This window comes from Bidens hawaiensis, unplaced genomic scaffold (assembly GCF_021521415.1).
Source record: "Bidens hawaiensis isolate Kalapana, Puna unplaced genomic scaffold, B.hawaiensis_p1.1 tig00001032_1, whole genome shotgun sequence".
NCBI classification, from domain to species: Eukaryota; Viridiplantae; Streptophyta; class Magnoliopsida; order Asterales; family Asteraceae; genus Bidens; species Bidens hawaiensis.
Genome location: NW_027491060.1, coordinates 3,575,288 through 3,603,027, shown reverse-complemented (window position 1 = coordinate 3,603,027; position 27,740 = coordinate 3,575,288). Strand labels below are relative to the sequence as shown.

Below are 27,740 nucleotides of genomic sequence, written 5' to 3'. Positions count from 1 at the left end.
TCTATATTTCTCGTCGGATACCAACATTTGATACATATAAGAAAGTGCTTATACACGTATTTTTATTTGATACAAGGGCGTAACTTAAAACTTATTAAACTGACATAATCCATATAAAAATCAAAAGCAGCTTATAAAAATAGTGTGACTAAACTCAACCCATGGCATGATCAGCTGACAACGGGATTGGATGAAGTCGAGCCACAGGAACACAAACCAAAGGGTTAGCTCTAGGCAGGTTTAAACCACATCCCTCCTCCATATCAACGTTAGAAAGATTCCCATCTTTCCCAGTCTTCCACTCGAAGCACTGAATCATAGCACCGAATGTTGCATAGACCATATTTAGCCCTAATGAAGTCCCTGGACACATCCTTCTCCCACTTCCAAATGGTAACAACTCAAAGTGTTGTCCCCTCACATCCATCAGCTTCTCCTCAAATCTTTCAGGCCTAAATTCAAGTGGATTTTCCCAATAGTTTGGGTCCCTTCCGAGAGCCCACACATTAATAAAAATACTAGTGTTTGCTTGTATATGGTAACCTGCGACTGTGCGGTCGTCTGTTGATTTTCTTGGAATCATTGGGACAGGTGGGTGGAGACGTAGCGTCTCCTTGACTATTGCCTGGAGGTATGGCAGGTTCGGTATGTCTGATTCTTGTAAAAGTCTGTTTTTTCCAACAATATTATCAATTTCTTCTATTGCTTTCTTCATGACGTTTGGATGATTAATAAGCTCCGATAAAGCCCACTCGGTGATAATCGCTGAATTGTCTGTCCCTGCAACGAATATATTCTGGAATTACAAGATAGATAAGTTAGTATTTCATTGCACATACAAACACAAAATAAGCATAGAATTTTTTGGATTTGTAGGTAGTTTATAGACGTGGGAAATAATTCTACGCATTTTTGAAGGTTATTGTGCAAATTGGCGATATATGAAGAATTTTTGCTTACCAGAATGAAGGCTTTGATGTTCTCTCTTGTCAAATCTGTCTCTGTGTTTTCTTCTTCCGCAATATCCAGTAAAATGCGGAGCAAGTCCTTCCCTTCAGATCCCAACCCCTTTGTTCTTGCGTCTTCATGCTCTTTAATAATCCTTTCTATCAATGCATCAAATCTTCTATGAATATCCTTCACCCTTTTCCCAAATCCCTGTAAGTCTAGCCTCTTAAATAACCATATGTTATCCGAGAGGTTGAAGGTGCCCATCACCTCAGTTATCTCAAAGATCAATTTCCTTATGTCATCTGCCTTCCCGGTGTTTTCTGAACATCTTTCACTCAGAAGTATTTTTGATATCAAATTATTAGTCACCTTCACTAGCTCCGCGTTAAGATTTACAGCCTCCCCGGTATTGGCCTTTTGAGATAATGATTTTATAAAACGATTAATCTCATCTTGCCTAACATGAAGGAGGGAGTCAATTGTTGTACCATTTAGGAGCTGCGACATGACTATCTTCTTCATGAACTTCCAATAGGGTCCGTATGGAGTAAAAGCGAAATCTTTTGATCCGTATGTAATGTAAATAGTGGCTGAGTTTCGTGGCCTGTCCAAATATGCATTTTCATAGGTTTTGAGGAACTCTTTGGCTGTTTCAGGTGAAGAAGCTACAACACAAGGTTCAGAGCCCATAAAGAGGCGAAAAACTGGGCCGTATCGTTGTGAAAGCCGATGAAAGGCTTGGTGAGGGATCGGACCAAGAAGATGAAGATGTCCGACAATGGGAAGCGAAAAGGGCGTTGGTGGAAGGTGATATTTAGCACGACTAGATTTAAAGAATGCTAGGATTAAGGTAGTGGAGATTAGCCATATGAGAAAGTAGAAAAGGTAGCCTTGGAACTCAGTCATTGCTAGGTGTAGTATTAACTGAGGATGTGACCAACATTATAGAGTATGATCAAATTTATAGGAAGTGAAATAACTATTTAAATTTATACAAATCATCACATGGTATATTTATATGGTGGCTTTTTTTTTATTCAACCGCAGCACACCAAGCATTGAACTAAAAATGTTGTATGTTGACTAACTGTTGACGGCTAAATTATTCTTCCATGCAAATTCTAGCATCATTATCACAGACGACACATACATGCAAAAAATAGTAGTTACCTTTTAAAAGCATTACCACCATTAAACATAATATACAAAAACAGGTACTAGTTATCTTAAATATGTTAATAACAAATACTTTTCCATGAAATTATATATTATAAGATTATAAGCTTATATCAAGGTTTAGGGTTTTTATGTAAATTAAGTAATCTTTAATGTCGCGTAAATAGTTCATTTCTTTTGCGTAAATTGTTGCATATTGGCTAAAAAATTAGCAAGCCAAAGTAATATTAGCTACTACGTAATATGTAATAGTTAAAATGCTCTTAAGGGTGTGTTATAGAATATGTAAAGTGTCTATTTTGTTGCAAATTGTAATTAGGATTTGTACAAGAGAAGGAATATATACTATTATACTTGGTCCATGCATAATGCTACATGTACCATTTGTCCAATTACGTCTAATACTCCAGTGTACCCCTGCAAGCTAATTAAGGCCGAAAAACAACTTGAAGCTTCGTGGGCGAGATATAGTGGGGCGGGGAGGGACTGCCCCCCTCCCCTATTGTTTTCGGCTTGAAATTGAAGGCAACGACGATTAGATGGTTCACCGGAACTTGTTTTTAGATATGTGTGGCAATTTAAGGAGTAGAAATGGAATTATGTGAAGAAGATAATAGGAAAATAGGGTATTTTAATAATTTAGTCAACCGTAAATCTAATAGCTTCTAGCAAAGTCAATGTTGTCAGATTACTTGTCAACTAAATATTCATAAATTATATACAATACATTATTATACTATATATTTTACTAGTTTATTTAAATTAATTTTAAAAAAATTAAAAGCTTACTTTTTTATTCGTTTACCTTACTCAAGTTTATTTTACATAGTAAAGACTATTATTAGAAAAAGAAATTTGTATATCAACTCATTGATTAAAAGTTAATAGTTCTGCCAGTGATCATATATGCCTAAACAAGTTTAAAAAAAAGTGACATCATTTACTCCTTAGTCCCTACTCGCACCCAAGTATGTCATCTCATGTTCTTCAAACACCAGCCACATATATTTCATCCGTCACGTAGCGCGATGGATTAAAAAATAAAAGATTTCATTTTGATACCTTTTTACAAAACTACTACGGCAGCTCTGAAGCCGCTCGCGATTATGCAAGTGTGCGAAGTGCATTATCAAAGCGCTATATTGTGTCAATCGCCCGAGCCCGTGCGCTTCGGATGCTTCGCACCCTTGCTAAGGGCACTAAGTGTCTTGCCATACAAGAATATTATCTTGTGAGTCATTCTCCTTACAAGGAGCTCATAATTTTATCTTTCTATCAATGTGGGATAACCTCACTTTCATATTTCACCAATGTGGGATAAACTCACTTTATCATTTCACAGTATCCATTACATATTTTGGAAAATATTTTTAGTCCTTTATTTTTCATGAGTTGTCCTAATTAGTCTAAAGTTAGCATGGAAATTTTCGAGATGTTACACGACGGGCGGAGAGAATGGCTATCGTGTAGCCCGCCCAAGTGGTTTCTCGGACGAACCCTAGGATCGTCACACTACGTGATGAGCATAACTTGTGGCTGTCGCGATGCATGCTTAACGTAATCAGAATTTTGGGATTTTGACATATTTGGCCATTGGACTTGCTTTGGATGCAAGTTTACGTAAAAAAAACACATGAAATGCTACTTGAAAATGAGTTTGTAAAAACACAACAACATAACAACCATAAATACTCAATAAATACACTATTTTATTAATAAATGAATATACGAATACAAAGTGGGCCGGGTAAACGAATACAAATACAACATTCAAATTTGACGAATGTCACACTAGTGAACTGTCTGGGAACATATTATGGCCTGCTAACATCAAGTTTAACAAATTCACAACTTAGAACATGATCTTTACGTCGGTTAAATGACCATAGCCGACACCCTTTAATCATGGATCTATATCATAACACATGTGATAATTCAATTCAACGCACATACAACACCCCATTACCAGCTCGCAACTAACTCCTATATCCAATTACCTCATCGTTGTTGTTCAAGTGGATTTTTTTATGGAACTAGGATAACTGAGGAAACATTTTAGTTTTATATTTTTTGTTATTTATTTATATTTTTAAGTTATGATTTTTTATTATTATTTTTAAATATTTTTTTGACGGTTTTTTTATCTTAATAGAAAACTCCTAAAAAGTAAAAAAAAAAATCATAACTTAAAATATAAATTAAAAAAAATCTAAAAAAACTAAAATGTTTCCGCAGTTATCCTCGTTCACAAAAAAAAACTGAACCCTGTTCCGACCCTATCCAATTCCAATTAAAACAACAACCCTTTTGTTGATTGACCCGTTCTGACTCAAACACGTTTTGACCCATGACTCGTTTCGACCCATGAGCCGTTCGACCCAACCCAACCCATTTGCCACCTCTAACCACCACCATATCTCCTCAAAGCCAAATGATCATCTGCCGCAAATTTTTGGCAACCCTATCACCAATTCTAAAAATATCACCACCACAAAACCCCTTCACTTTCTTACTCTTAATGTAATGTGACAACTGATCCACTTTAAACTTAAGCAAAAATCTAGTTATGCTCAGTCGCTCAAAGCATAATGAATTCTAGCACCATTATATTCGGGAAATGGTAACTCAAGAACATGTGAAGTTGGAATATTGGAACACGAATGAACATCTTGCAGATGTGTAAAGAAAAACCCTCTCTTAAGAGAAATTTGTGTACTTTCATCATTGCCTAGGAGTTATGGATCATGAATCAAGGAGTGTGATAAAATATGATTCGTGCATCATAAATCGTGCAGGTGAAGTCTATTTCTATAAGTTTACGTTTGAGCTTATTTTCAATTTAAAAAAAAGTGCCTTAGCACTTGGTCTGATAGTTAAGTCAGGCAGCGGTGCAACTTGCTTGGTGCCCAGGGTGTACCTGGCCATCCCCATTTTTTTCGCTTAATATTGTAAATTTTCGCAATTTCATTCGAAGTTTTTGTGGGTATTGAGTCCTCACCCTTGAATACTTTTGGCCACCACTATGATTAGCCCATGCTTCACCACTGAAGTCCGAGTCTTTAGTTTATATCTGTTATCATCTTTATATTGGAGAGTTCAGTATTCATCATTCTATGCAACTTATTATCAATTAAACAAAAGCGTTCAGCCTATTTTCTATTCGTTTATCTATATTTCTCGTCGGATACCAACATTTGATACATATAAGAAAGTGCTTATACACGTATTTTTATTTGATACAAGGGCGTAACTTAAAACTTATTAAACTGACATAATCCATATAAAAATCAAAAGCAGCTTATAAAAATAGTGTGACTAAACTCAACCCATGGCATGATCAGCTGACAACGGGATTGGATGAAGTCGAGCCACAGGAACACAAACCAAAGGGTTAGCTCTAGGCAGGTTTAAACCACATCCCTCCTCCATATCAACGTTAGAAAGATTCCCATCTTTCCCAGTCTTCCACTCGAAGCACTGAATCATAGCACCGAATGTTGCATAGACCATATTTAGCCCTAATGAAGTCCCTGGACACATCCTTCTCCCACTTCCAAATGGTAACAACTCAAAGTGTTGTCCCCTCACATCCATCAGCTTCTCCTCAAATCTTTCAGGCCTAAATTCAAGTGGATTTTCCCAATAGTTTGGGTCCCTGCCGAGTGCCCACACATTAATAAAAATACTAGTGTTTGCTTGAATATGGTAGCCTGCGACTGTGCGATCTTCTGTTGATTTTCTTGGAATCATTGGGACAGGTGGGTGGAGACGTAACGTCTCCTTGACAATTGCCTGGAGGTATGGAAGGTTCGGTATGTCTGATTCTTGTAAAAGTCTGTTTTTGCCAACAACATTATCAATTTCTTCTCTTGCTTTCTTCATGATGTTTGGATGATTAATAAGCTCCGATAAAGCCCACTCTGGGGCAAGCGCTGAATTGTCTGTTCCTGCAACGAATATATTCTGGAATGACAAGATAGATAAGTTAGTATTTCATTGCACATACAAACACAAAATAAGCATAGAATTTTTTGGATTTGTAGGTAGTTTATAGACGTGGGAAATAATTCTACGCATTTTTGAAGGTTATTGTGCAAATTGGCGATATATGAAGAATTTTTGGTTACCAGAATGAAGGCTTTGATGTTCACTCTTGTCAAATCTGTCTCTGTGTTTTCTTCTTCCGCAATATCCAGTAAAATGTGGAGCAAGTCCTTCCCTTCAGATCCCAACCCCTTTGTTCTTGCGTCTTCATGCTCTTTAATAATCCTTTCTATCAATGCATCAAATCTTCTATGAATATCCTTCACCCTTTTCCCAAATCCCTGTAAGTCTAGCCTCTTAAATAACCATATGTTATCCGAGAGGTTGAAGGTGCCTATCACCTCAGTTATCTCAAAGATCAATTTCCTTATGTCATCTGCCTTCCCGGTGTTTTCTGAACATCTTTCACTCAGAAGTATTTTTGATATCAAATTATTAGTCACCTTCACTAGCTCCGCGTTAAGATTTACAGCCTCCCCGGTATTGGCCTTTTGAGATAATGATTTTATAAAACGATTAATCTCATCTTGCCTAACATGAAGGAGGGAGTCAATTGTTGTACCATTTAGGAGCTGCGACATGACTATCTTCTTCATGAACTTCCAATAGGGTCCGTATGGAGTAAAAGCGAAATCTTTTGATCCGTATGTAATGTAAAAAGTGGCTGAGTTTCGTGGCCGGTCCAAATATGCATTTTCATAGGTTTTGAGAAACTCCTTCGCTGTTTCGCGTGAAGAAGCAACAACACAAGGTTCAGAGCCCATGAAGAGCCGAAACACTGGCCCGTATCGGTGCGAAAGTCGGTGAAACGTTTGATGAGGGATTGGACCAAGAAGATGGAGATGTCCAATAATGGGAAGGGTAAAGGGTGTTGGTGGATGATGATATTTGGCACGAGTAGATTTGTAGAATGCTATGATCAGTGCGGTGGAGATTAGCCATATGAGAAAGGAGAAAAGGTAGCCTTGGAAATCAGTCATGGCTAGGTGTAGCATTAACTGAGGATGTGACCAACATTATTGAGTATGATCAAACTTATAGGAAGTGAAATAACGTTTATTCAATTTTATACAAATCATCACATGGTATAATAATTATATGGTGATTTTTTTGTTGAACTGCAGCACGCCAAGCATTGAAATAAAAATGTTGTATGTTGACTAAGTTAGAATTATTACGGTAAAACTAATACTACATGGATTTCATAATTTTATATAATTCATCTTTAGCTAATACCCTCACATGTTTTGTACAACTGAAAAAACTAAAAAAGTTGGTGGTAAAGATTGTCTAGTATAATTTTTAAATGTTAAGAATGTAATCTAAAAGTAATAAACAGCGTTGTAAAAGATTAATTATGTATTGTCATAGTAACTAATAGAACTGCCTTACAGTTTAGGTGAATTAGCAAGATTTTTTTTTTATTTGAAATTTATTAACTTAGATGATTTTACTAAACCTGTCATTTTTTATGAAATCTTTTTATCCGAAAGTTTAAATAGTGGCTGAGTTTCGGGCCGATCTAAATAGGCATTTTAATAGGTTTTAAGGAATTTGGCTGTTTTCAGGGAACAAAATACAACACGGGGTTCTCATCAGCCATAAACCTAGAGCCGAAAAACTGACCCATATCGAAGAGAGCCTGTGAAGTGTGAATAGCTTGACAAGGGTTCGGGGCCAAGAAGAGGGTTATATTATAAGGAAAATGTTGTAGATTAAAGAATACTAGAATATATTCAAATATTAGGTGGAGATCAGCCTGCAGGCCATATGAGAAACTGGAGCATGTAGGGCCTTGGATGGACTATATACGGAAAGTGACACGTCTCTAGTCTATTATTCAAATCACATGTTAATTCGTATTCAAAGTCTTTTATTGAACAATGACCAAGCCATAAGATAGAGGCTTCGTATTGGGGAGCTTGATTACATTAAATAAGTTTTAGGACGATGTTGACTCAGTATTGGCATAAGATCGGCTCAACGAATGTGAAGCCCTAAATCGATATAAAATTTTGGGCTCTTTTTATAACAATTGCCAAGAAAATAATATTGTTTGTAACAAGTATTGAACTCATGACCTATACTAGTAATAACCAAACCTATCATCACACACACCAATGCGTATACATTACTAGCATCATCACACATACACATGCATACAAAAAATAGTAGTTACCTTTTGAAAAGCATTATCACCATCAAACATAAAACTTGAACGAGAAACATATTATACAAAAACAGGTACTAGTTAAGTGGGATATATATCTACTAAAATATGTTAATAACAAGATAGCTATACTTTCTGAAGAAACGTGGATCGACTCACTGGTAGACGATCTACTTTCCTCGGGTGTGATTATGCTCTTCCACCGATGGATCTCTGGAATCTGGGTTCTTCCACCTACAAAATGAACAGCACCGTAAACTTACCCCTCAGAAAGGGACAGAGGGGTCCTCTTTGGGGTAACCCTCCGGTGTGAGAATAAGTGTTTGTAGGAGAAGATAATAATATCAGAGTAAGGAAAATGGAGTGTATTGCTTAATAGCTGAATACTCTGTAATTGTCTGTGATTGTGTGTTATTGGATGTAACTGAGTGTCTTTCCTTGTGGAGTTGATGTGGTATTTATAGTGCTAGGGTTTCCACTGATTGAGCTCAGCCTTGTTGGCCTCCTCCAATCGATTTGCGCCACGTGTCCTTGGGGACACCTGGTGCTTTTTCATTGGTTATAATCACGTGGTAGCACATGGGTTATGCTGAGTTGTCCACCTTTCATTTGGCAGCTGTCAACATCAGCATATTCTTATTCCTTAAAAAGATACCTTCTGGAAGGTTGTCTGACGTGCACAATCAAGGTTGCCCTAATCCTGATTTGGATAAGGACGAGGTTGATTATGTGCATGTGTGATATGCGCCTATCCTGAGGATGCGCGAGGTCTTCTCTTTATTCTCACGCGCAGATGTTTCATGCGCAGATGTGATATGCACAAGCATGCGATATGCGCCACGCGCGGATGCGCCACGCGCGGATGCGCCACGCGCAGGTGTGATATGCGTGAGCATGTGATACGCGTGAGCATATGTGATGCGTGAGCATATGAGCATATGTGATGCCTGAGCATGTGATGCATGAGCATATGTGATGCCTGAGCATGTGATGCCTGAGCATATGTTATATGCGCCATGCGCATAGGTTCTGGCTTTGTGCCCTCATAATGTCTTGGTTTCAAGACTCTTGTCTATATCTTGTGGGTTGACCCGCCTCGCTCGGTGTTGAGGCGGGTACATACCTCTTCAAGCCCCCAGTCTAATGTGTGTCTTGTCTCGCGCGAGCGAGGTAAGATATATTTTAGACTTAATAGTTTGCTCTTTTAATAGGGTTTTGTCTTTTTCTTCTTATTACTCGTCGTTGCGCGAAATTCTATCCTTTTGGTTGAAACGAATCGTCTATGTACGTGATGGAGACGTGTCAGACCTTTCGTGTGCTCGAGGTGCTACAGTTGCCTTTCATGTCCCCTCACATAGTGTCAGGAACACGTGTCGCGCTCGCGTTGGTCCGTACCTGCGAGTGGTGGCGCGTGAACTCTGGTGGCAGCTGTATCTTTTATTTTCGTGTCCCCTCACACAGTGTCTGGGACACGTGTCGCGCTCACGTTGGCTTACACCTGCGAGTGGTGGCGCGTGGAGTCCGATCAGTACCCCTTTTCTCTCTCTCCTGGGCCTATAAAAGCCTGCCCCTTTGAGTTTTTTATCCTTCATCTTCTTGTTTATTCAGAGGTTTTTCTTTCTTTCATTCTATTCCGATTACTGTCTTCTGCTTCTAGATCTCTGTTCTTTTAGAGGCATCCTCCGTTCGTTTTTACAGTTGTATGTCTGATAGCTCAGACAACACAATCTCCCCTATCCATCGCCGTGTGAAATCATTAGTAATGTCTACATTGAAGAAGACCGGCAAGGGGAAGAAGGCTGCTAAGGCCTCATCGGAGGAGGTGGGGAGGACCAAAACAGTGAAGAAGTGGGATGAGATCCCCTGCAAACTGAGGCAGGCCGATTTTGACAGCCTTATTGCCTCTCAGGGTTTTCTCCCTGAATACGGCTGCATGTTGCCGGCGGCCGGGCAAACGGCGGCGGACCCGCCTACCGGCTATATATCCCTTTACTGCCATTTTTTCACCCACTGCAACCTTCGTCTCCCGATGACAAGGTTTGTGGGTGCGGTGCTTAGGTTTTATGGGATTCATATATCCCAAGTCCATCCGTTTGGACTCGTGCGCATGACTCATTTTGAGTTCATGTGCAAATCTCAGCGCGAGGAGCCCACCCCTCGGCGCTTTCAGTTTTTTTACAAGCCCAAGATCCAAGATTCTTGGTTCTCATTTATTCCTCGCAGTCAAAAGGTCAAGTGCTGCACTGTTTCATTCAAGAGCCTTCATGACTGGTCTGAGAGATTTTTCTATATAAGGGCTGGTGTGATCCCCATCCGCATGACCATGCGCGAGATCTCTTCTGCGCCTGCGGATGTGGGTGTCCTCAAGAACCCAACTGGCGCCTGGGTTAATAAGTTGACCGCTGAACCATCCCCCGCCAAGAACATTTGTGAGGACGCGCTGGTGGGGGTTGGTATGAGCAGGAGGTGGGCGGACAGCGCGACTGAGCCCGTTATCCAAGTTGACGGCTTGTGTAAGTTAATCTCATTGCTTTACTTCTGCGCGAATATAATTCGTTTTGCTGATATCATTTGACTTGTTTTGTGCAGTCACCAAGGAGTATATCCACGCCGCCTATGATGAGCATATGGAGGGTGGCTCCGTCGCGCTCGGCGCTGGGGAGGTTGGTTTCCCCGATCGCTTTGATGACATGTTCATCCCTGTTGATCTGGGATTTCTTTTTGACAGCGATGCGCCTGGTAAGCCTTTGTACTTTTGTTTATGCCTTTATAATACCAAGTTTGGCTAACATTTCCGTTGCACGTATTGTAGATGCGCTCGAAAACTACGAGCTGGAGCTCGCGGAAGAGGAGGAGGAAGAGGAGGCGCCCCAACTAAAGCGTAAAGCTAAGGGGAAAACTGGCGCAGGGGCCAGTAAGAAACAGAAGAAAGATGATGCCCCTGTTGTTCAGGATCCTCCTACTCAGGCGAAGGGACCTGAGAAAACCCAGGTGTTTACCACCAAGTTTTCCTTGTCTTCCCTGCCTCAAAAAGTGGGCAGACCTCCTGTTCACTTGAGGTATGGTGGCGCTACCTCCTCCCTTCGCGCGGCGGAAAAGGGAAGCGGTGCTGCGCCTTCGACAGGTATACTTTGCTTATCCTTTGCCTATCTTTTATGGTTCTATGAGCGCGATTCTGATAGAATTAGTAACGAATCTTTGCTCACTCAAATGTGTGTAGAGCCGGCGACCTTGGTGGATCAACCTCAAGCGCCACAAGATGCCGAGGCTGCGCCGGAGGTCCCTTCGAAGTCCCCCGTTTTACCCTCAAAAAAGGGTAGAATGGACTTCATGGCGATGTTTGCCTCGCGAACGGAGTTGCGCCAAGGTATGTATTGCGCTTTTATTTTCTGATTTTTGTTTTAGATCAAGTCATGAACACTTCTTTTTGTTGATTTTTTCATAGGAGTCGTTGCTGGCGTACAAGCTGCTGGCGGCACTCCTGGCGCCGGTGCCAGCGCCGCTGCTTCTGCTCCTGCTCCTGCAAGTGCTGAATCTCCCCTCATCGGGATTACTAAGGAGCAGGAGGCCGTTTTACGCGCCGACCTGGCGGCGTCGAGACCTCCCTCACCTCCTCCTGCGCACAGCCCTCCTCGCGAGACTGATTTTGGTTCTAGGTCGCAGGAGAAAAGGCCTATTTCCGAGGAGGAGGAGGAGTTTGATGTTGAAGACTCCGTCGGCGGCCGCACAAGCCCTGCAGCGCCACGAGGTTTCGCGGCGGAGCCATCTTGTGGGGCTGGCGCTGACTTTTCTGCTTCATCCCCGCAGGTATAGGTTCGTTTTTGCTCCGCTGCGCGGACTTCCATCTTAGTGTTTTGATGACTTAGATAATTACTTTGTTTTTGCAGGAAGCCGATCACATTTACCGCCCGAGATGGAATATTACTGAAGACAGCACATTTCAGTCCATGGGTGTGTGTGCGGAATTCTGGGCTCATGTTGTGCCTCCATCTGAAAGGAGGTTCCAGGAGGACCGCGCTCGCGATGACTTGCTCAACGATCATCTGTTTGCTGGGTCGGATTTCTTTGCTGCCTCCCAAGAGCTTCGCTATGATTACGTAAAGGTACGTGATGCTCTTGCGGAAGCCAAGCAAGAGGCTAAGGTGTCTGCTTGGCATCTTTTTGATGCTCGAGAGAGAGCTGAGAAGCTCCAAGCAGAGCTCAGTGAGAACAGAGCAAGTGCTAACAGCGCCTTCGTGAAGCGCGGGCATGAGCTTCAGGCTGCGCGGGAGAAGCTACAGGCGGCGGAGGCGGACGCGGCCAAGTACGCGCGTAGAGCGCGCGACTTGGAGCTGGACGCGGAGGCGCGTGACCAAGCTCTTGTCCAGTCTATAACTGAAAAATCATCACTGGAGAGTGAGGTTGCGCGCCTGAAGAAGGAGCTGGCGGCCGCGCAGGCCGAGAAGGATGAAGCCTTGGCAACGGCAGCGTCTAGCCAGGAAGCGCTCGAGCTTGCGCGAGCGGAAAAGGAAGAAGTCCTGGCGGCAGCAGCGTCCGACAAAGAGGAGCTGAAACAGACTAAGGAAACTGTTGAGTTGTTAAACTCTCAGATTCCATCCCTCGAGACGTCTGTTGCTTCCCTCGCGCAGGATCGCCAATGGCTAATCTCGCAGGGTGTGACTCGTTGCGCTTACGCGATGAAATATTCAGACGAGTTTCAGGGCCTTGTGATGGATTGCAACGCTGCCGCGCGCTTGGTGGGTCGAGCTGAAGGGTTTAAGGATGGCTATGAATATGGGATGCTGAAGAAGAACCCATCCGACTACCCTTATCAGAGCGACGTTGCCTGCGCGGACATGGCCGCGATGGGGGGGAAGTATTTGAATACTCCCATTCCCATCCTTGGGCAGGTATTTTAACCTTAATGATATTGCCTTGACTTATTTTCCAAGTCTTTTTTGTACTTATATTTTTCCTTATGATTTGCAGATATCCGCGCTTGCTGACCAGCCCGACCTCGGCGCGCTAAAGAAATTACTTGACGAGTGCGAAGGGGCTGGTGGCGGCGATGATTGCGCGGGGAATGCTGCTCCTGCAAGCGACTCTGGCGTGGCCAAAGGATCCGCTCCTGACACTACTGTGATAGAAGACTCCATTCAGGATGAACAACTTGACTATGGTCAGTTTGGAGATGACGAGGAGCAGGCTGCGCCAGATGCTGAGGGCGGTGATGAGGATGATGAAGAGGCTGATGTCAACGTGGAGACTTGAGAAGCCCTTCATGTTTTTTATTTTTATTTGTAGTTTGTATCTCATCTTGTAAACTTGTAAATTTCAATGCTTTGGAATGAAATTTTGTTTTTTCCTTCTTCGCATCTTGCGCATTCCCCATTCATCTCTTTATATTGCATGTTTGCTTATTGAATATAAGATATGCTTGCACGTTGAAATAAGAACAAGGTTGTAATGAAATTATTATACTTAATCCTTGTCATATTGTAAGTGATTTTGCCATATCTTGATTATGTTGACACGTGCCTTGGCGTTTTCATTATTCCTCCTTTGCGCGACGTTATCGCGCATTTATTATATGGAATTATGAGTTTTTAGCCTTTACGTGTCAATGTGTGTTACTCAGATATCCATTACAATTTCATGCGCGACCTCGACCTGAGACCCTAACAACTATGTTTTGGCATTTGCTTTGCCTTAGTTGTGCTTAGGTATTTTTATGGTCAGTCTGCGCAGCATGTAGGATGGATGTTGTGAGTGATTTGAGCTAAGGCTCACATTATTGGGCTAAGGCCCTGAGCTAAGGCTCATAATTTTGGGCTAAGGCCCTGACGTTTTAGAGTTAAGACTCGTTAACGCGTTTGTGCATGTATGTTTTACTTCGTTTTATTTTGTTTTGATGTCAATACAATGTTGTCATATTGCTCAAAATTAATAAAGGGAAGTGTGAAACATGTATGCAAAAGGTAATAGAATCCACATTAAGAGAAGATAGCGCGTATCATTATTCATAATGGCTTAAAAAGCCTTGATTACAAACTTGACATTTTTTACATGAAACATTTTCTAAGCTGTGCTGCGTTCCATGCGCGCGGGATCTTCTTTCCATTCAAATCTTTTAAGGCGTATGCGCCTTTTCCCAATTCTTCCAAGACTTGATAAGGTCCCTCCCAATTGGGGGACATTTTTCCCGGGGGTATCGCGCGGCTAGCTTCATTGTTTCGAAGGACAAAATCATTTTTCTTGAAGTGGCATTCTTTCACGCGCTGGTTGTAATATTTTTCCAGTTTTTTCTTGTATTTGGCTTCACTGATGATAGCCGCCTCTCTGCGCCCTTCAAGTAAGTTGAGATCCAACCTTCTTTCGCGCTCGTTATCAATCTTGCTCATCATGAGCACTCTATGGGATGGGCATCCAATTTCTGCTGGAATCATTGCCTCTGTTCCATAGGTTAGGCTGAACGGGGATTCGCCATTGCTGGTTTTGCTTAATGTCCTGTGTGCCCACAGGACATTAGGTAGCTCTTCGACCCAAGAATGGGATTCTCCCTCTAACCTTTTCTTCAGCCCATTCAGCAAGCTTTGGTTAGCGCGTTCCACTTGGCCATTCCCCTGAGGGTGATAAACTGAAGTGAAAATTTGGTTGATGCGCAATTCCTTGAGCCAGCTGGATATCTTCTTGTCAGTGAATTGCTTGCCATTATCGCTCACAATTTCCATGGGCAAGCCAAAACGGCATATGATGTGGCTCCAGATAAACTACTTCATCGCTTCGGCTGTGATTTTTGCTAGTGGCTTGGCTTCGACCCATTTTGTGAAATAGTCTACTGCCACTACCAAAAATTTTACTCGCCCTTGCGCTTGCGGAAGGGGACCCACAATGTCGATTGCCCATTTGTGGAAAGGCCATGCAGAGGTCACTGGAATCAAGTTGTTCTTTGGCCGCATGGTGTTTGGCGCATGGCTCTGACATGCTTTGCATTTTTGGATCTCTTTTAGAGCGTCCAAGTACATGCCTGGCCAATAGTAACCTGCGCTCATTGCCTTGGCAACCACCATGCGCGGGCCAGCATGTATTCCACAGATTCCTTCGTGTATCTCTCTGATCACATAACTTGCTTCCTCAGCATCTAGGCACTTCATGAGCGGCCCAAGATAAGAGCGTCGATATAATGTGCCATCAAGGAGTTCATAGTTCTGCGACTTGTGTCTTATCTTCCTCGCCTGTGCGCGATCATCTGGTACCTTTCCCTCCTTCAAGAATTCCATTATTGGAGTTATCCATGATGAAGGGGTTGTATGAGTTACAAGGACAGACTTCGCTACCACCGACGGGTTGCTCATTACTTCTACCCTGACATCTTTGCCAAAGTGATCAAAACTGGTTGATGCCATCTTACTCAGCGCGTCTGCAGATTTGTTTTCACTGCGCGGAATATGAATGATTCTGAAGCAGTCAAATTGCTCGATGAGCTTTTTCGCCTGCTCTAGATATAGAGGCATGGTGTTCTCCTAGGCATCATAAAGGCCATTGACCTGTGCTGCTACCAAGTATGAATCAACATGGGCCTCTAGTTTTTTAACTCTGAATTTGTGCGCGATGCGCAGCCCAGCCAGCAGGGCTTCATACTCAGCCTCATTGTTGGTGCTCTTGAAGTCCAACCTGATGGCATAAGTATATTCATGATTCTCTGGATCCACCAGTTTGAGACCTGCGCCGGACCCTTCGTTGTTTGAAGCTCCGTCAGTGAACAATCTCCAAATTTTTTCTTCATCATTGGCTCGCGGAGGGTCTACCTCGCGCTGAGCCTCTTCAACTCTTCCTTCGGGGATTTCTGCGATGAAATCAGCTAAAACTTGCCCCTTTATTGCTGGACGGGGCTTATAGGCGATCGTGTGTTCACCTAATTCCAGGGCCCATTTTTTCAGCCTTCCCGAGAGCGCGGGGCGCCGCAAGACTTGCTGGATGTTGTAACCAGTTAGAACTTCAATAGGATGACCATTGAAATATCTATGAAGCTTGCGCGACGCGTGTGTTAGTGATAAAACTAACTTTTCCATGATGGAGTAGCGCGTCTCAAGATCTGTCAGCACCCGACTCACATAGTATATTGGCGTTTGGATTCCCTTGCGATCCACCAACAATACTGCGCCGATGGCGCGCTCTCCTGCTGACAGGTACAATGTCAAAGTTTCACCAGGAAGTGGAGCTGTGAGCGCGGGCAGATTTATCAAACATTCTTTAATCTCACTGAAAGCTTGCTCGGCCTCGGGAGTCCATTTGAATTGGCTTTTCTTTAAGCAGTTTCTCAATGTATTGACAAATGGGGTAGATTTGCTTGTATGGTTCGCTAGGAACCTGTTGATTGATACCAATCTACCATTCAGCTTCTGAACTTCTTTCATGGTGGATGGCGAGGGCATGTCAAGGATGGCCTCCACCTTCTCAGGGTTCACCTTAAAACCATCCTTGGTGACCATTACACCTAGAAATTTTCCCTCTTGCACGCCGAAAGTGCATTTGCTCGGATTGAGCTTCATGTTAACTTCCGTTAGGCGCCCAAGGGTTTCTTCGATGTCTTTAAGCATTTGTTTTTCCTCCCTACTTTTGATCACCAAATCATCCACATAGACTTCTAGGTTTCTTCCAATTTGATCGCTGAAAACGGCATCCATAAGTCTTTGGTAGGTGGCTCCCGCATTCTTCAAACCAAAGGGCATCTTTGTGTAACAGAAAACACCCTTGTCGGTTCTGAAGGCGGTCTTGTCCTCGTCTTGTGGTGCCATTTGAATCTGGTGATAGCCCTTGTAGGCATCCAAGAAACATTTGAGCTTGAATGGCGCCACGGAGTCCACCTTTGCGTCGATGTTTGGGAGGGGGTAACAATCCTTTGGGCATGCTTTGTTGAGGTCCTTGAAGTCAATGCACATCCTCCATGACCCGTTATTTTTCTTTACCATCACAGGATTGGCTACCTATGTCTGGTATCGTATCGGGCGGATGATGTTTGCGCGCAGTAGGTCCTCAACCTGCTCATTCATGGCCCTCGCTTTCTCATCCCCCATGACTCTCTTCTTTTGAGCAATTGGCTCTACAGACTTGAACGTGTTGAGAGAATGTTGTGCCAGGTCTCGCGGAACCCCAGTCATATCAGAGTGTTGCCACGCGAAGACCGACATATATGCCGTGAGCAATCTTTTCATTCTCAACCTCGTGTCGTCTGATATCGTTGCGCCAATTGTGATCTTCTGCTCCGGGAATTTTGGGTTGAGAATCCATTCCTCTGGCGCGTTGTCTGCCATTGGAAGTTTCATTCTCCCTTCCCGCGGAGTATTTGTCACTGCACACAAATGATCTCGGTATACAAAAGTTACACTTGTTGGTGTTGGGAACCCCAACGCGCCGTGCGCTGGCGACGGTATGGCGTTAAATTGGGCAATCGTTCCTCTACCCAAGATCATATTGTGGCAAGAAGTGGTGGGCAAGACCAAGAAGTTGACAACTTCGGCTCGCTTGTGTTTATCATCCCCCATAGTTAGCTCAAATTGTATTTGACCTAGGGGATGAATGATTTCATTTGAAACACCAGAGATTGGTGCATTCACAATTTCAAGCCTTGCTTGGTCTGCCGGATCCAGTTTTCTGAAACATTGCTCGTACATGATGTCTGATTCGCTGCCAGTGTCTACCAGGACTTTTGACACTTCGTAATGAGCAATGTGTGTAGTGATAACAAGAGGACTGCTGATGGAAGGGCCTCCCCTGATTCTTGGGAAGATTACTTGTTGCTCGCGCCAATCTCCTTGGATTTGCGCGCTTCTCTTTCTTGATGTTTGCCCTTGCCTTCCTCCCTCGGCTACACAGATTCTTTTGTACTTTTTGCTGGCAGAGGCTCCTTCTGGTTGCTCACTTTCTGGTCTTGGGTTTTTCACCAGGTGAGCCAGCTTGCCTGATTTCACATCTTTTTCAATTGCATCCTTCAAGTGATGGCATGCATCAGTGTTGTGTCCCGTGGACTTGTGAAACTCGCAGTACTTGCCACTGTTTGATGGTCCCTTGTAGTGTAGTGGCTTGAGGCTTTTGAACTGGACATTCTCAGTGCTTAACACTTGTGAAGGTGTTTTAGTGAGGGGAGTCCAGATTCTTGGCAGAGGTCTGCTAGGATCTCTGCCGCCTTCCCTCTTGTCACCCTCCCCGCGATTACGAACGTCTTTTTGGGGCTGGGGTGAGCTTGGTTGCGCCTGCTTTTCTGCGGAAGAAAAACTGGTTGATTGCAACCTGGACCATACAGTGTTCTGTTTGCCCCTTCTTTCGCTGCTGCGCGGTGCCTCTGCTTGATGCCCTCTTTCTCTCGCTCTATCTTGGGCAATTTGTTTTTCATTTCTCGCGAAGACTCGCGATGCTTCCATTAGCTTGGCCCAAGTGGTTGGCATGCCATCTCTGCTTACGAGAGCTCGGCGGAGTTGATCACTGCGCGCGCCTTGTATAAAGGCCACGCGCAATAGTTGCTCGGTGATACCTCCGATTGCCAGAGACTCCTGATTGAAACGAGTGATGTAGTCTTCAATCGTTTCATCATTCCTGCGCATGCAGTGCATGATGTCATCAGGGTCGCGCGTGTGTCTGCGCTGTTGTACGAAGTGAGCTTGGAACTTTTCCAATAGTTCCTCGAACCCATCGATTTGCCCAGTAGGCAAGCTTTCAAACCAAAGACGCGCCGCGCCCGTGAGGCAGCGAGCAAACATGTGACACCATGTTGGCATCGTCCAGCTTTCTAGGTTTCCAGTGTTGTAAAAACCTTGTAAGAAATCGTCTGGATCTGTTGTGCCGTCATATTTGCCCAAACCACTTGGCATCTTGGTCTTGTGCTGGATGGGGGCCTTCGCGATGCGCTCAGTGAATTTTGAATGTTTCACCAAGATGGCTGGCCTGTACGGTGTGGTTACATCCACTTGCCCTCTCACTGGTGGGCTGTATGGTGTGTGCAGATCCAGATCGGCTCTGGCTCCAGGCGCCATGTTCATTTGCGCGCGGAGCTGTGAGCCTCCTGCATGAGTATCTCGCGTCTTCCTGACGCTGTGCACTTCTTCATCACTAAACTCAGCGTGTTCAGTGTGAACAGAGTGACCCTCTTCCGGCGCGCGCGCCCTTTTTGTTCCTTGAATGGCTTGCTTGTCAAACGCTAGCCTTTGTGTTAAGTCGGCTAACTTTTTCTGTTTGACCATTTCATTGTACTTGTCCATTAGATGTCGTTGCTCGTTTATGAGCCATTCTTTAGGGTCATTGGTTTCATCTTCTGGACCCATTGGTCCTTTTTGTTTCGCACCGGCAAGATTTTGTAACGTGAGATCGTCTGGAGGAGTTTCAGTCTGTCCGTGAGGAGTTGTGATGAAGGGACGGTTACTGGTGGTGCGCGTAGAATCACGCGGCCCCCTCAGAAACTGCTGTCCCTCATTAACATCCTCACGTTCAATATCCTCCAGAACTTGATCGACGTTACGAGCACCAGAAACCATGGTGAAAATTTGTTTTTTTTAGAGATCTGATGAGATCTCTAACCATTGATAGTAAAGACTATTATTAGAAAAAGAAATTTGTATATCAACTCATTGATTAAAAGTTAATAGTTCTGCCAGTGATCATATATGCCTAAACAAGTTTAAAAAAAAGTGACATCATTTACTCCTTAGTCCCTACTCGCACCCAAGTATGTCATCTCATGTTCTCCAAACACCAGCCACATATATTTCATCCGTCACGTAGCGCGATGGATTAAAAAATAAAAGATTTCATTTTGATACCTTTTTACAAAACTACTACGGCAGCTCTGAAGCCGCTCGCGATTATGCAAGTGTGCGAAGTGCATTATCAAAGCGCTATATTGTGTCAATCGCCCGAGCCCGTGCGCTTCGGATGCTTCGCACCCTTGCTAAGGGCACTAAGTGTCTTGCCATACAAGAATATTATCTTGTGAGTCATTCTCCTTACAAGGAGCTCATAATTTTATCTTTCTATCAATGTGGGATAACCTCACTTTCATATTTCACCAATGTGGGATAAACTCACTTTATCATTTCACAGTATCCATTACATATTTTGGAAAATATTTTTAGTCCTTTATTTTTCATGAGTTGTCCTAATTAGTCTAAAGTTAGCATGGAAATTTTCGAGATGTTACACGACGGGCGGAGAGAATGGCTATCGTGTAGCCCGCCCAAGTGGTTTCTCGGACGAACCCTAGGATCGTCACACTACGTGATGAGCATAACTTGTGGCTGTCGCGATGCATGCTTAACGTAATCAGAATTTTGGGATTTTGACATATTTGGCCATTGGACTTGCTTTGGATGCAAGTTTACGTAAAAAAAACACATGAAATGCTACTTGAAAATGAGTTTGTAAAAACACAACAACATAACAACCATAAATACTCAATAAATACACTATTTTATTAATAAATGAATATACGAATACAAAGTGGGCCGGGTAAACGAATACAAATACAACATTCAAATTTGACGAATGTCACACTAGTGAACTGTCTGGGAACATATTATGGCCTGCTAACATCAAGTTTAACAAATTCACAACTTAGAACATGATCTTTACGTCGGTTAAATGACCATAGCCGACACCCTTTAATCATGGATCTATATCATAACACATGTGATAATTCAATTCAACGCACATACAACACCCCATTACCAGCTCGCAACTAACTCCTATATCCAATTACCTCATCGTTGTTGTTCAAGTGGATTTTTTTATGGAACTAGGATAACTGAGGAAACATTTTAGTTTTATATTTTTTGTTATTTATTTATATTTTTAAGTTATGATTTTTTATTATTATTTTTAAATATTTTTTTGACGGTTTTTTTATCTTAATAGAAAACTCCTAAAAAGTAAAAAAAAAAAATCATAACTTAAAATATAAATTAAAAAAAATCTAAAAAAACTAAAATGTTTCCGCAGTTATCCTCGTTCACAAAAAAAAACTGAACCCTGTTCCGACCCTATCCAATTCCAATTAAAACAACAACCCTTTTGTTGATTGACCCGTTCTGACTCAAACACGTTTTGACCCATGACTCGTTTCGACCCATGAGCCGTTCGACCCAACCCAACCCATTTGCCACCTCTAACCACCACCATATCTCCTCAAAGCCAAATGATCATCTGCCGCAAATTTTTGGCAACCCTATCGCCAATTCTAAAAATATCACCACCACAAAACCCCTTCACTTTCTTACTCTTAATGTAATGTGACAACTGATCCACTTTAAACTTAAGCAAAAATCTAGTTATGCTCAGTCGCTCAAAGCATAATGAATTCTAGCACCATTATATTCGGGAAATGGTAACTCAAGAACATGTGAAGTTGGAATATTGGAACACGAATGAACATCTTGCAGATGTGTAAAGAAAAACCCTCTCTTAAGAGAAATTTGTGTACTTTCATCATTGCCTAGGAGTTATGGATCATGAATCAAGGAGTGTGATAAAATATGATTCGTGCATCATAAATCGTGCAGGTGAAGTCTATTTCTATAAGTTTACGTTTGAGCTTATTTTCAATTTAAAAAAAAGTGCCTTAGCACTTGGTCTGATAGTTAAGTCAGGCAGCGGCGCAACTTGCTTGGTGCCCAGGGTGTACCTGGCCATCCCCATTTTTTTCGCTTAATATTGTAAATTTTCGCAATTTCATTCGAAGTTTTTGTGGGTATTGAGTCCTCACCCTTGAATACTTTTGGCCACCACTATGATTAGCCCATGCTTCACCACTGAAGTCCGAGTCTTTAGTTTATATCTGTTATCATCTTTATATTGGAGAGTTCAGTATTCATCATTCTATGCAACTTATTATCAATTAAACAAAAGCGTTCAGCCTATTTTCTATTCGTTTATCTATATTTCTCGTCGGATACCAACATTTGATACATATAAGAAAGTGCTTATACACGTATTTTTATTTGATACAAGGGCGTAACTTAAAACTTATTAAACTGACATAATCCATATAAAAATCAAAAGCAGCTTATAAAAATAGTGTGACTAAACTCAACCCATGGCATGATCAGCTGACAACGGGATTGGATGAAGTCGAGCCACAGGAACACAAACCAAAGGGTTAGCTCTAGGCAGGTTTAAACCACATCCCTCCTCCATATCAATGTTAGAAAGATTCCCATCTTTCCCAGTCTTCCACTCGAAGCACTGAATCATAGCACCGAATGTTGCATAGACCATATTTAGCCCTAATGAAGTCCCTGGACACATCCTTCTCCCACTTCCAAATGGTAACAACTCAAAGTGTTGTCCCCTCACATCCATCAGCTTCTCCTCAAATCTTTCAGGCCTAAATTCAAGTGGATTTTCCCAATAGTTTGGGTCCCTGCCGAGTGCCCACACATTAATAAAAATACTAGTGTTTGCTTGAATATGGTAGCCTGCGACTGTGCGATCTTCTGTTGATTTTCTTGGAATCATTGGGACAGGTGGGTGGAGACGTAACGTCTCCTTGACAATTGCCTGGAGGTATGGAAGGTTCGGTATGTCTGATTCTTGTAAAAGTCTGTTTTTGCCAACAACATTATCAATTTCTTCTCTTGCTTTCTTCATGATGTTTGGATGATTAATAAGCTCCGATAAAGCCCACTCTGGGGCAAGCGCTGAATTGTCTGTTCCTGCAACGAATATATTCTGGAATGACAAGATAGATAAGTTAGTATTTCATTGCACATACAAACACAAAATAAGCATAGAATTTTTTGGATTTGTAGGTAGTTTATAGACGTGGGAAATAATTCTACGCATTTTTGAAGGTTATTGTGCAAATTGGCGATATATGAAGAATTTTTGGTTACCAGAATGAAGGCTTTGATGTTCACTCTTGTCAAATCTGTCTCTGTGTTTTCTTCTTCCGCAATATCCAGTAAAATGTGGAGCAAGTCCTTCCCTTCAGATCCCAACCCCTTTGTTCTTGCGTCTTCATGCTCTTTAATAATCCTTTCTATCAATGCATCAAATCTTCTATGAATATCCTTCACCCTTTTCCCAAATCCCTGTAAGTCTAGCCTCTTAAATAACCATATGTTATCCGAGAGGTTGAAGGTGCCTATCACCTCAGTTATCTCAAAGATCAATTTCCTTATGTCATCTGCCTTCCCGGTGTTTTCTGAACATCTTTCACTCAGAAGTATTTTTGATATCAAATTATTAGTCACCTTCACTAGCTCCGCGTTAAGATTTACAGCCTCCCCGGTATTGGCCTTTTGAGATAATGATTTTATAAAACGATTAATCTCATCTTGCCTAACATGAAGGAGGGAGTCAATTGTTGTACCATTTAGGAGCTGCGACATGACTATCTTCTTCATGAACTTCCAATAGGGTCCGTATGGAGTAAAAGCGAAATCTTTTGATCCGTATGTAATGTAAAAAGTGGCTGAGTTTCGTGGCCGGTCCAAATATGCATTTTCATAGGTTTTGAGAAACTCCTTCGCTGTTTCGCGTGAAGAAGCAACAACACAAGGTTCAGAGCCCATGAAGAGCCGAAACACTGGCCCGTATCGGTGCGAAAGTCGGTGAAACGTTTGATGAGGGATTGGACCAAGAAGATGGAGATGTCCAATAATGGGAAGGGTAAAGGGTGTTGGTGGATGATGATATTTGGCACGAGTAGATTTGTAGAATGCTATGATCAGTGCGGTGGAGATTAGCCATATGAGAAAGGAGAAAAGGTAGCCTTGGAAATCAGTCATGGCTAGGTGTAGCATTAACTGAGGATGTGACCAACATTATTGAGTATGATCAAACTTATAGGAAGTGAAATAACGTTTATTCAATTTTATACAAATCATCACATGGTATAATAATTATATGGTGATTTTTTTGTTGAACTGCAGCACGCCAAGCATTGAAATAAAAATGTTGTATGTTGACTAAGTTAGAATTATTACGGTAAAACTAATACTACATGGATTTCATAATTTTATATAATTCATCTTTAGCTAATACCCTCACATGTTTTGTACAACTGAAAAAACTAAAAAAGTTGGTGGTAAAGATTGTCTAGTATGATTTTTAAATGTTAAGAATGTAATCTAAAAGTAATAAACAGCGTTGTAAAAGATTAATTATGTATTGTCATAGTAACTAATAGAACTGCCTTACAGTTTAGGTGAATTAGCAAGATTTTTTTTTTATTTGAAATTTATTAACTTAGATGATTTTACTAAACCTGTCATTTTTTATGAAATCTTTTTATCCGAAAGTTTAAATAGTGGCTGAGTTTCGGGCCGATCTAAATAGGCATTTTAATAGGTTTTAAGGAATTTGGCTGTTTTCAGGGAACAAAATACAACACGGGGTTCTCATCAGCCATAAACCTAGAGCCGAAAAACTGACCCATATCGAAGAGAGCCTGTGAAGTGTGAATAGCTTGACAAGGGTTCGGGGCCAAGAAGAGGGTTATATTATAAGGAAAATGTTGTAGATTAAAGAATACTAGAATATATTCAAATATTAGGTGGAGATCAGCCTGCAGGCCATATGAGAAACTGGAGCATGTAGGGCCTTGGATGGACTATATACGGAAAGTGACACGTCTCTAGTCTATTATTCAAATCACATGTTAATTCGTATTCAAAGTCTTTTATTGAACAATGACCAAGCCATAAGATAGAGGCTTCGTATTGGGGAGCTTGATTACATTAAATAAGTTTTAGGACGATGTTGACTCAGTATTGGCATAAGATCGGCTCAACGAATGTGAAGCCCTAAATCGATATAAAATTTTGGGCTCTTTTTATAACAATTGCCAAGAAAATAATATTGTTTGTAACAAGTATTGAACTCATGACCTATACTAGTAATAACCAAACCTATCATCACACACACCAATACGTATACATTACTAGCATCATCACACATACACATGCATACAAAAAATAGTAGTTACCTTTTGAAAAGCATTATCACCATCAAACATAAAACTTGAACGAGAAACATATTATACAAAAACAGGTACTAGTTAAGTGGGATATATATCTACTAAAATATGTTAATAACAAGATAGCTATACTTTCTGAAGAAACGTGGATCGACTCACTGGTAGACGATCTACTTTCCTCGGGTGTGATTATGCTCTTCCACCGATGGATCTCTGGAATCTGGGTTCTTCCACCTACAAAATGAACAGCACCGTAAACTTACCCCTCAGAAAGGGACAGAGGGGTCCTCTTTGGGGTAACCCTCCGGTGTGAGAATAAGTGTTTGTAGGAGAAGATAATAATATCAGAGTAAGGAAAATGGAGTGTATTGCTTAATAGCTGAATACTCTGTAATTGTCTGTGATTGTGTGTTATTGGATGTAACTGAGTGTCTTTCCTTGTGGAGTTGATGTGGTATTTATAGTGCTAGGGTTTCCACTGATTGAGCTCAGCCTTGTTGGCCTCCTCCAATCGATTTGCGCCACGTGTCCTTGGGGACACCTGGTGCTTTTTCATTGGTTATAATCACGTGGTAGCACATGGGTTATGCTGAGTTGTCCACCTTTCATTTGGCAGCTGTCAACATCAGCATATTCTTATTCCTTAAAAAGATACCTTCTGGAAGGTTGTCTGGCGTGCACAATCAAGGTTGCCCTAATCCTGATTTGGATAAGGACGAGGTTGATTATGTGCATGTGTGATATGCGCCTATCCTGAGGATGCGCGAGGTCTTCTCTTTATTCTCACGCGCAGATGTTTCATGCGCAGATGTGATATGCACAAGCATGCGATATGCGCCACGCGCGGATGCGCCACGCGCAGGTGTGATATGCGTGAGCATGTGATACGCGTGAGCATATGTGATGCGTGAGCATATGAGCATATGTGATGCATGAGCATATGTGATGCCTGAGCATGTGATGCCTGAGCATATGTGATATGCGTGAGCATATGTTATATGCGCCATGCGCATAGGTTCTGGCTTTGTGCCCTCATAATGTCTTGGTTTCAAGACTCTTGTCTATATCTTGTGGGTTGACCCGCCTCGCTCGGTGTTGAGGCGGGTACATACCTCTTCACTTTCCATGAAATTATATAATATGAGCGTATATCAAGGTTTAGGTTTTTTATGTAAATTATCGCGTAAATAGTTCATTTCTTTTGCGTAAATTGTTGCATATTGGCTAAAAATTTAGCAAGCCAAAGTAATATATAATAATTAAAATGCTCTTAAGGGTGTGTTATAGAAGATGTAAACGCAAACTGTTATTAGGATTTGTACAAGAGAATGGAATATATACTTAGCCCATGCATGATGCTACATATACCATTTGTCCAATTACGTCTAATACTCCAGTGCGCAAGCTAATTAAGGTCGAAGAACAACCTGTAGCTTCATGGGCGAAATATAATGGGACCCCCCTGTTTTCGGCTCAAAAGTATACATTAGTAGGAGATTAGAAGGCAGCGGCGGATTAGATGGTTCACTTGAACTTGTTTTTAGATATGTGCAGACAATTTAAGGAGTAGAAATGGAATTATGTGAAGATGACAGAGAAATAGGGATATTTTTGTAATATAGGCTACCGTAAAGCTAATAACTTCTAGCAAAGTCAATGTTGTCAGATTGCTTGTCAATTAAATATTATAAATTAGATAAAATATATACATTATTATACTATATATTTGACTAGTTTATTTAAATTAATTTAAAAAATTTGGATGCTTACACAGTAAAAACTATTATTTAGAAAAAGAAATTTGTATATTGACTCCTCTGTTAAAAGTTAATAGTTTTGCCAGTGACCATATAGTTTTAACAAGTTTAATAAAAAGTGACATCGTTTACTCCTTAGTCCCTACTCACACCCAAGTATATCATCTCATGTTCTCCAAACATCGACCACATATATTTCATCCGTCGTAGGGCGCGATGGATTAAAAAATCAGATTTTTCCTTTTGATACATTTTTACAGAAATATTATGACAGCTCTCAAGCCACATTGCGCCCATCGCCCGATCTCTTGTGCGCCGGGTGCTTCACACCCTTGCTAAGGCCACCAAGTGTCTTTCATTCTCCTTACAAGGAGCTCATAATTTTATCTATTTACTAATGTGGGACAAATCCACTTTTTATTTCTACCATTGTGAGACAACCTCACTTTCGTATTTCGATCACCAATGTGGGAAACCCACTTTATTATTTCACAATCTACATTACATATCTAGGGAAATATTTTTGGTCCTTTATTTTTCATGAATTGTCCTAATTGGTCCAAAGTTAGCATGTAAATTTTCGAGACGTTACACGACGAGCGGAGAAAATGGCTATCGCCTAGCCCGGCCCAAGTGGTTTCTCGGACAAACCCTAGGATCATCACGCTACGTGAATAACTTGTGTCCGTCGTGATGC

The 27,740-nt window shown here is 41.7% G+C and overlaps 3 protein-coding genes across 3 annotated transcripts; all 3 read right to left on the bottom strand.

Annotated features, from left to right (window-relative positions):
* Positions 1–1,857, bottom strand: LOC143553738 (cytochrome P450 93A3-like). Its single transcript, XM_077043660.1, has 2 exons — positions 961–1,857; positions 1–796 (listed from the first exon to the last, which is right to left on the bottom strand). Exons 1-2 carry the CDS (start codon positions 1,855–1,857, stop codon positions 155–157), a joined length of 1,539 nt encoding a protein of 512 aa, XP_076899775.1. The 3' UTR covers positions 1–154.
* A 3,502-nt stretch (positions 1,858–5,359) lies between these two features.
* LOC143553726 (cytochrome P450 93A3-like) lies at positions 5,360–7,151 on the bottom strand. Its single transcript, XM_077043655.1, has 2 exons — positions 6,255–7,151; positions 5,360–6,090 (listed from the first exon to the last, which is right to left on the bottom strand). The coding sequence occupies exons 1-2, from the start codon at positions 7,149–7,151 to the stop codon at positions 5,449–5,451; spliced, it is 1,539 nt and encodes a 512-aa protein (XP_076899770.1). The 3' UTR covers positions 5,360–5,448.
* A 15,153-nt stretch (positions 7,152–22,304) lies between these two features.
* On the bottom strand, positions 22,305–24,096 carry LOC143553715 (cytochrome P450 93A3-like). The gene is made up of 2 exons (XM_077043649.1): positions 23,200–24,096; positions 22,305–23,035 (listed from the first exon to the last, which is right to left on the bottom strand). Exons 1-2 carry the CDS (start codon positions 24,094–24,096, stop codon positions 22,394–22,396), a joined length of 1,539 nt encoding a protein of 512 aa, XP_076899764.1. The 3' UTR covers positions 22,305–22,393.
* Positions 24,097–27,740: the final 3,644 nt, after the last annotated feature.